The 10,063-nt window shown below is 35.1% G+C and overlaps 1 protein-coding gene across 2 annotated transcripts; it reads left to right on the top strand.

Annotated features, from left to right (window-relative positions):
• The first annotated feature begins 366 nt into the window (after nt 1–366).
• Nucleotides 367–3,260, top strand: LOC140976696 (probable inactive poly [ADP-ribose] polymerase SRO5). Of its 2 annotated transcripts, none has more exons than XM_073440954.1 (5): nt 367–1,588; nt 1,700–1,959; nt 2,056–2,192; nt 2,288–2,383; nt 2,855–3,260. In XM_073440954.1, exons 1-5 carry the CDS (start codon nt 1,044–1,046, stop codon nt 2,903–2,905), a joined length of 1,089 nt encoding a protein of 362 aa, XP_073297055.1. In that variant the 5' UTR covers nt 367–1,043; the 3' UTR covers nt 2,906–3,260. The 2 variants fall into 2 exon arrangements, with proteins under 2 accessions (XP_073297055.1, XP_073297056.1); XM_073440955.1 differs by having other exon boundaries at nt 378–1,588; nt 1,700–1,941.
• Nucleotides 3,261–10,063: the final 6,803 nt, after the last annotated feature.

Below are 10,063 nucleotides of genomic sequence, written 5' to 3'. Positions count from 1 at the left end.
CTTGTGGTACCTTATTTTCAAAACAAGCTATTATTAAAAAAAATAATCAAATTTAAAAATTTTGATATGTTTAGTATTAAATGCTAATATCTAAGTTATTAAATGGTCTAANTTTTCACCTTTTTAAATACTCAAATTTGGATTCATTTTATTTCCATTAAATTTTTTTTTCCGAGTGACGTCAAATTTTTATTTTTTTTAATGCAAAGACTGACATTGAAACTTCATTGGTAAATAGACCGCTCAAGGGGTGAAAGAGTAATACTACATGCCGCCACGTAACCTATAAAACTGTCGGCTTCTAATGGCCAGCTTTTAATAGCCAAATCCCCACACGCATTCACCTGCCCACAAAGAATCCTTGAGGCGGTGTTTTCCGTTTGGACATACAATTTATACCTCAACTTTTGCCATTCTTAAACAACCCTCTTCTCCATTTCATGCTTATTTATTTATATATATATATAGGGCGCCTTTTTTAAGCCGTCTTTGTACAGTAGTTTTTACTAATTGGTTTCTTCTTCAAGGATATATATGGTTTTGCGATGCTTGAATCTCTGATTTACTTCGATCGTGCAGTGTAATATACTGATTCTTGAATGCATATATGCTCCCTTTGAATTAGTGGCCAAGTTTTCATCTTTCCTCTTTGCATATATTCGTTGATTTGTTCTTTCTTGATTGAGACCATTGATCCATCTTCATATGTTATGGAGTTGATCTTTCAAAGTCCCGATTCTGTAGTATAGCTTTTTAGGTGTCTCTGTAAAGTATCTGTTAATGGTTCTCCGTGTTTTTTTTTTTTTTGTTAGACTAAGTAATTAGAACAGGAAAGATTGTTACGTGTTTTTTTTGCCTTTTTCACCGTCCAAATTCTGTAGTTTTTCGTTATGCCGAACCCGTTTTAATTTTTTTCTTCCGTGCAAAGTTTTTTGATCGGAGACCAAGCTAGCTTTTCTTGCAAGTTTCGGAATATCTTCTAAGTCGGTCACCTGGTCATCAAGAAATAGGAGTTTTAACTTGTTTCTCATTCAGCAAGATCAATGGGTGAATATTCTGAAAGATGGAAGGTTTTGGCTCAGAATACGGCCACGCCACCTGCCATCATTGTTCCTTATCACTCAAATGCGGGAAACACGAACACTGGTAGTAATCTTGATGAGCAAGATCAGGATGATTACGCACCTTCTGATTGCGAGAGCGGGATTTCCGCAACCCAAAATGTTCAGGAATTTCGGTTTTCTGGCAAGGGATTGATTAGAATGGATGAAGGTGACCAGATTTACGAGACTATCAAGAAAAAGGTGGTTACGACTCTGAGTGCTTGTGGATTCAATGCTCAAGTTGAGACCATTCAGAGGAACGATTATTCTGGCATCATGAGTCGAGCAAGGCACTTATCTTTCGGTATATATGAAAAAGCAACGGAGAGGAAATGTAATGGTAATGCCAATGTGAAGTATGCTTGGTATGGTGCTCCAAAGCATGAGATTGACAATATTCTTTCCCATGGCTTCGGCCTTCCTGCTAGCTCTGGGGCTCATGGTCGCGGCGTTTATCTGTTTCCGGTTGATCATATTGTTGAAAGGTAGAATGATCTGAACCTTGCTCAATTTTTGTATTTCGTTATAATTGAAGAGTTTCTTTGGGTTTGTTCCTTCTTCAATATCTTGATTGATTTAATTGACTTGTGATCCAGCATGCAATCATTGGTTGCTGATGAAGATGGGCTGAAGCATGTGTTACTTTGCCGGGTAATATTGGGAAGGATGGAGGCTGTTCCGGTCGGATCGTGCATGTATAATCCGAGTTCAGAAGAATTTGATTCTGGGGTCGATAATTTGTTGTCTCCAAGGAAGTATATAGTTTGGAGTTCGAGCATGAACACGCGTATTTTGCCAGATTTTATGGTCAGTTTCAGGACATCCTATAGTAACGGCGGTGAGGATTCAATCCCAAGTTTTAGCACTAATTTTAATTCTTTACCTTCTTGTCTTGCATGTCCGTTCGTAATATGATGCACGGAAGTCAGTTTGATCAACTTTGTCCTTGCAGGATTTCAAGGGATCCCACAAACTTGTAAACGACCAAATTCAGATTGGATGCCATTCGCAACACTAATACACGCACTCTCCAAGTTCTTGCCGCCTGATGCCATAAAGTTAATCACTAAGCATCACAGTGAACACAAGGTAAGTGCTTCTGCAAATCATTCTTATTTAGGAAAAGGGCACTAGAGAATTTTTCGTGGACGAATGTAATTCTGTTACATTTTCTCGTGAAACAGAAGCAGAAGATAACAAGACATGAAATGATTCAACGAGTCAGACATATAGCCGGAGACAAGTTACTGATCATGGTATTAAAATCACACCGAGACAAGGTACAGCTTATTATTCCATCTTGGTGGTTGAATTTTTTTCTTGTTTTCTGATTTTGTTTCCGAAATAAGAGTGCGATGTGTTTTCTCTGTTCTGGGAATAGTATATGAGAGGTGGCACTCACTCTAGAACGATTTAAGAAAGAAATATCTTGGTTTTAGGATTCACGTTTCCGTTACACTGATACATGAGTTTTTGTGGAAAATCACCTCAGCTCTGCCTGCATTTTGACCAAGTATCGCTACTTTAATTAATATCCTCCAATCGGGTAATCATATAGCGTTGAATAGAGTTCGCTTATGAGTCCGAACATGTCCAACTGTGCAAGATCATACTCGGACCTTTAGTTGGTTGGTTGAGTATAGCCCTTGTGCGCTCCTGTCTGTTCCCAAGTAATTCCGGTGCTGGCTTTTAATCGGTTTCTTTCTTGAAATTCAGCCTTGTTTAATTTGAGATTTGTGTTGTTGATGCAGATCAAACCATCCCATAGCAGCATCAGACAGCAATTGAACAGAAGCAATTGAGCTCTCTCGAAGAACAGAGATTATTGATGATCTTGATGGAGGCTGCCAATCCCCACTCTGCGGAATATAAATGAACTTCACCGAATACACACCAAAGATTACGTAACATTGTATTTCTTATCCCCCTTGCATGTTTTTCGTAATGCATCCCTTTACTTGGTCCAAGACTGGTGCAACACTCCCAGATCAATGGAACTTTCGTTCTTTAAGACGCGGTTGTCTATCATATTATAGCCTTGAGTATTCCAGTATGATGAGATTTGTAATTTTGGCTTGATGAATTTGGCTTGCTAATGAGATTGAGATTTGTTGCTGAACTTTGATGAAATGTATGGGGGTAAAGGCTTTAGTCTTGGAGTAGGTTTCTTGTGAGACGGTCTCACGAATCTTTATCTGTGAGACGTGTCAACCATACCGATATTCACAATAAAAAATAATACCTTTAGCATAAAAAATAATATTTTTCATGGATGACCCAAATAAGAGATCCGTCTTACAAAATACGATCTATGAGACCGTGTCATATAAGTTTTTGCCTTAGTCTTAGCATCATCCAATGCTGCAAATGCAATGCTAGGCTATGTTTCCGGTCTGCATGGTAATATTTCTATATCACCTTCTTTTAAAAGTATATATACTCAAATACAAGATTGATTATTATCAATTACTAAAATTTGTATTCACGTTTTTTATAACTAAAAACATTTATTTTCTTCCTCATAAACTAATTTTATGGCTCCATCTCTGACCCCGTGTTTACATAATATTGTGTGAAACCCAAATAAATTTAATGACTAATACTCCAATTTGTTAAAACAATGGAGCGACAGAGCCTGTCGCGGAAGGCTGCGCATCTGACTTCTAAGGCTTTTTTTTATTAATTTTTCGGTCACCAAAATCGATCTTTTTAGCTGCTTTAGTAAAGCTTAAAACACTGCAAGTCTTCAATTTGAGGAGATATATTTTTATTGGATTAAACATGCACGAGCGAGAGTTTAGGTTGTGCCGCTTGATCTAGTTGACTATTTAGAACGTAAAAGAGTGACTTCAGATCTTAACGGGAAATAATATATCTGTTGGGAGTTGGGACATATCCAGCGTTAAGAAAATGGTAAAATTGATCTAAAAGATACGATATAACACCAGCAGATAAACACACTTTCTCTGACTCGTGGATCTAATAGTCCGATCCATTAACACTAAAGTAGGTATCCTATGTACTATCATAGATATAAATATATAAAATTGTTGTCTGACTGACCGTCATAGTTTTTAACTAGTTATAAACACTTGGTCCTAGCACCTTTTATATTTGTTATAAAAGAGCATCACTCAAATAGAATTTATTCGTTTTTACATGCAGGAGATGCCAGCCGGATCGACCAACAAATGATAGGCCAGAGAGATGGGTACCTAAGGTAGTTTAATTACTTAACGCATGCGCTATGTTAAGGATCTAACCAAAATCTTTATTATCGCCAAAAAAAAAAAAAAAAAAAAATTATTCATCCCGGTTGGGCCACGAGTCATCAACATGTGACGTCCATTTTGTCACCAAAGTGAGTGTCAAGTTGCATAAATCTTGAAAGAAAATAACTCCGAATATCCATCCAATGAGGACATTTTCCACACGCCTTTGTTGTTTTCTAACAACTTTTTACCTTAAGATAGTTTCTCGAAAAAACTTGACTTAATACTAAACGAGATGATGATTATATTTACTCCCACTCACTTGCTTTCAAATTATACTTTTTATCTTCAATTATCTCAAAGAAAAAATTCAGATTTCACCTACTAGAAGACCTTTAGTCTGACCCAATGACCGACCAGCGGAAAATTGACGTGAAGACCTGGTTTGGATTTCTTACACGCTCATTGCTTGTTCAATAACCTATCTAAATAACATTGAAATTAGTAAATTGATAATTCAAGAAACACTCGAACGCTGGATTCTCAACTAAAACAAGGGATTGTTGACTACTTTAAACTTGAGGCCCATCCAATCTCAAACGCCTCTATTATCTCTTATCTATGAAATCGGATTGAGATTGAAACCAACTCGAGCTATCGCGAACTCATTACCGAGTTCGAGATTTGAGTTTAAAAATATGATCAGGTTAAAATTTTGAAGAATACTCTGATAATTTTTTTTTTAAAAAAAAAAATTATGTGGAAGGCATGAATATTGATAACGATGCTTGGTAAGATAGTTATCTAAATAACAAATTTGAAAACTTTGGTGAAGGGTTTTCTCCAACGTTGCTTATATTTTTATGTATGGTTTATGTATCGTATGTTTGAAAAAAAATATATATTATATATTAATATCATAAATTTTCATCCTTTGTTATGTATTTTGTACATTTTTTTTATTTTTTAAACAAATTTTTTATTTGATTTAGTAAATTTAAATATACTTTTAAATTTCGATAATTATACTTTTAAATTTAAATCATATATAAGCGAGATTTTGTTATTATGTGTTTAAATTAATTTTTTTATTATTTTTTAAAAAAAAATCTGGTTGGATCAGGTTGATCGAGTTAGTCTTGTTGAGGTTCAAGTTGGTTCTTTTAGGGTTGGTTCGGATTCTGATAATGCAATTTTTTATTATTGTCACGCGTCTACAATTTACACACCTAGACTGTAACTTAAGTTGATATAGAGATTGTCATATATTTTATATCTTTTAAACACCGTATAAACACAAATTTACTAACTTAAATATATTTGAAGATAAACTTCACAAACGAATAATCTCTTCCGTAAAAAATCATTTACGGTTAAGACATGTGAATTACTATAATTTTGTTTGAAATAATATTTTAAAGAAATAAATTAATAACAATTTGGTTTTTCAAATCATTGATATAAAATTAGGAAAACGACAATTTTTAGTTTGGTATATTTTTCTATCTACGTTTTAGTGATCTAGATTTTAGTTCGCTATCTTTGATTTTTTGGTGTTGCACTTTTAGTCCTTTTTATGTGACATTGATATGACGTTGTAATGGTACCAAAATGATTTTGACGCGTGCAGTGTCATCATGTCAGCATTTTGAAAAAAAAATTAACTTAAATTTTTATAAATTAAAGATGCAGTACCAAAACTGAAATTTGACAATGTAAAAGACAACATGACCAAATACAATTTTCCCGCAAATTTATGGACAAAATACGAGCTGCGTAAAATTTTAACTCTAAGCGTCACATCTCTTGTGATATTGGACATTTTCATACTTCTTTTATATTTTGATGGTTGTCAGGATTTTCTCATGTTTCATTTGTGAATTATTTTAAACGACAGTTGTTGCTGGTTGACGGTTGTCTCATTTTTTTACTGCAGTGTTTTTACTATTATTTGAATACTTTTATTTTAAAATGTATAATTTTCAGCTGTTATTGCATGCATGCATAAAAATGTAATTTTCGAAAATTAGCTTGCAAAAAAAAATTGTAGTATTTTCAGTAGTAGGCGTTTCACCATCGCTCCAGGCGAACTGGCTAATGTAATTGATATAGAAAATCCACCGGATTATGAAGCTGTGCGTAGGGCATTTCCCCTTCAGCCTCTACCAAGGCGCTCTAAACGACAAGCAGGTTATGGCCCTGATTTTACTCCAGCAAAGAAACCACGGGTCTCCTCTTTCATTACAAATGTTCTGGACCACCCTGATTTCTCCTGAGGATGATTCTAATGATGAAGATTTTGAACTGGTGTGGCTCGCTCGAAACCAGTTGTTGCTGAGAAGCCCTCAAGTTCATTTCCCGCAGGGCCAAGTAATGCGTCTGCCTCCTTTGATGATGAACAAACACTAGCTGACATCCTCGCAAATTTAAAGGAGGAAATAATAGGAATTAAGTAGAGTAAGAGTCTGATGATGAGCCTGACCAGGAAATGGCTCAGGAATTTGAAGAGAGTCGTCCAGGTTCTGCCTCTAGTTCCTCCCCTGCCTCTGATTTTGAGAGTGAATAATTCATTGAAGCAGAGTCCTCTGATGAAGACTCTAAACCAGTCGCATAAGAGACTGATGCTGCTGCTGATGTTGTCGCTGGTGTTGGAAACATCATGGAAGACACTGTCATAATTCTCCAACGCCTTTTACTCTGAAGCTGCTATAGCCAGATGGCATCTCTATGTACTCAGAGAGTTTTTTTTACGAGAGGAATGTCGATACCGATGCTTACGAAAGGAAAAATCTGATCTTCTTCCTGACAACTCGGGGATTGCTCGCCACGGTGACTTGTGTCATGCCCTACCCAAAGAGGTCCTTGCGAGAATTTTACTGCAATCTCACTACTGCTGTCGTAGAAGTGAACTATGTCCAGTTTAGACGAGTGTTTGTTCGAGATTCTATCTATCAGTTCCCCCTGATATTATCAACGAATACTATCGGACTTCTTCTGTTGCTGCGGACCTTCCTCCTACTGATATTGATGTCGACACGACTGTGATAACTAGTGGTGTCATCTCCAAATTTCCAGTCTGACCTCACCGACTTGCTGCTGCAAATTTAATTTCCTTTTACTTCGTTCTCCACAAGAAGGCGATTAGAAATTGGATACCGTTGTCCAATATGACAACGGTGACACGACCGCAGGGCTTTATCTTTTATGCCATTGGAACATGTGGCATATTTAACATTGGCCAACTTGTGTTCCAGACTGTCTAGCAGTTTGCCGAAAGTGGACTGAAGTCCACTCGACTCCCATTCCCATATCTCATCTATGGAATTCTAGAGTTGCAAGGCTTTGTTTAAGGAAGATGATGAACGCCTGATAGATATAGGGGAGTCGATGAAAATTGCCCTTGCTTATTTCAAAGAAAATTGCAAATTAGATCTTCCTTGGTCTGTAGCTGGTGTTTGTCATTGATATTGGCAACATCGCTTCCTCCTCAACCACAACACCGCAGGGTTATCTTTTGGTGTCTCCGTCTATTTTGCAGGCTCAAATAGACTTTGGATTGAAGCAGATCCAAAATGCCAAGGATTTTATCGCCTACTATATATGAAGACTAGATTGCCGAGTACAGGTTGCTCCTGGATGTGGCAGTCCATTCTGGACACAAAGGGCGAGTAATAAAAACAACCGATGTTGATGAAGATAAATCTGATGATGCAGAAGCTGCAACAGAGGATACCGATGAGACCGATGGCTGATTAGTTTTTTGTCATTGGTGTTTTTTTAGGGTTTTCTTTTGTTTCGTGAGTGTGTTAATGTGCATGTTATGGTCCAAGTGTTATAAAATTCTCTCACTGGGGGCCGCTATGCCAAAAGCGAGAGAAATTCCTCGTACCAACAAAAAAAAAATGGGTTTTACACTGTGTTTTACACTCTTGTTGACAACACTATCAACAACACCTATCTCACAAACGATGTTAACTTGTTTAATTCAGGAGGAGAATTTACAATGAATCATTTATTCAGAAGGAGATACTCTTTTGCTTAGGGGGAGCTAGACTGAATGTGAAGATGATAACTTTTGTCGGTTTTGGGATATTGTGTCCAGAAATACAAAAAAGAGGAGATTGAAAAGAATATTTTATTCCTAATTAATATTTGTCTTTTATATAATTTGAAATATAAGTGTTTTGCATTTCTAGACTTGTTTGACCTAATCTAATATTGGTATTTATCCTACATAATTTATTTTTGATATTTATCCTTAAGATATAGTATCGTAGATTTGAATAGAGTTTTATTCCTTGAGTGGGTCTCATGTGAGACCGTCTCACGGATCTTAATCTGTGAGACGGGTCAATCCTACTCATATTCACAATAAAAAGTAATACTCTTAGCATAAAAAGTAATACTTTTTCATGGATGACCCAAATAAGATATCCGTCTCACAAATACGACCCTTGAGACCATATCACACAAGTTTTTGCCTTATTCCTAATAGACTCTTGTTTCCATGTCTGAAGGATTGGTTTTATGGGTAGATAATTAGGTCAAGATATTGTTGAAGTATATATACGCAATATTCAGAAAAAAAGAGTGCATAGCTGCTGAAGTTTTTCTAAACACACATAGAGTTCAGAGTTGAAGATTTTCGTATGAAGAGTTTGTGTGATTGATTCATATACTTACCATGTTGCTGATTGGTGTTGACGACACTCGAAGAACAACACTGCGTGAAGTATTTGGTGAAGAGTGGTTTCGTTTGGTTTTAAGCAATACGTTTTTGTTTTATGCATATAGTATTTGGTTTGAGTTTTTTGTGCATTTTAATTCCTTGGAGTGTCAAGGAATTTAGTTTTGTTAATCTCACTAGTATTGGTGTGTGTAAACGATTTATATATTTTTCTAGTGAATTTTTGCCATGAGACATTGTACAAATATTCGTACTTGTACATAATTTAATCTTACTCGTTCTGACTATTAAAGTTTACATGTGTTAAATAATTAAATTTTCACTGCATGTTGTGTGCTTGTGTTGACAACACCAGAACAAAATGCTAACTTCTGATACATACATCATAATTTATTTCTTGTTCGTTTATGATCAACAACATCATTTCAATGATTATATTAAATGATTTTATAAAAAAAAATTATTTTTACGCTTATAAAGTAGGAGAAGAAATGTAAAAATAATGAGTGTATTATAGGTATAGCAAAATATGTTTTTATCTTAAACACCAAAATTAGTTACTTTGTGTTTTATTTTGATGGATGAATTCAAAGCAAATTATTTTAAATCAATAATAATGTGTGAATTTGAAATAAAATCCACTCAAATCATTCTATCCAAACATAACCTAATTGATTTATTTGGGTCATTTCAAATTGTTTTTTCAAATACTCCATTAGATACAAATCATTGCATCCAAACGCAACTAGGGCCTCTCGCTTAATTTTAATTACTGGTAAATAAAAATATGCTAAATCAAAATTTACTTAATTTTGGAAATAATTATTCATTCCCTGCATTATTTATGGCGACGAATTGAAAACCAGAAACTCAAACAACATTTTCATCCAATTATATAACAGTAACGAAATATGTACAACCAAATTTATAATTTATACAACAATTTTTATAACACAAAAAATTTAATTTATCAAAATCTCGTGATTAATTCAATACAAAATCTCAGGAAATAATAACAAAATCGCACGATAAAATAATAAAATCTCATGATATAATTATTT

This window comes from Primulina huaijiensis, chromosome 5, assembly GCF_012295235.1.
Source record: "Primulina huaijiensis isolate GDHJ02 chromosome 5, ASM1229523v2, whole genome shotgun sequence".
Classification (NCBI taxonomy): domain Eukaryota; kingdom Viridiplantae; phylum Streptophyta; class Magnoliopsida; order Lamiales; family Gesneriaceae; genus Primulina; species Primulina huaijiensis.
Note: the sequence above shows the minus strand (reverse complement) of the source record. Positions and strands in the feature narration are given on the sequence as shown.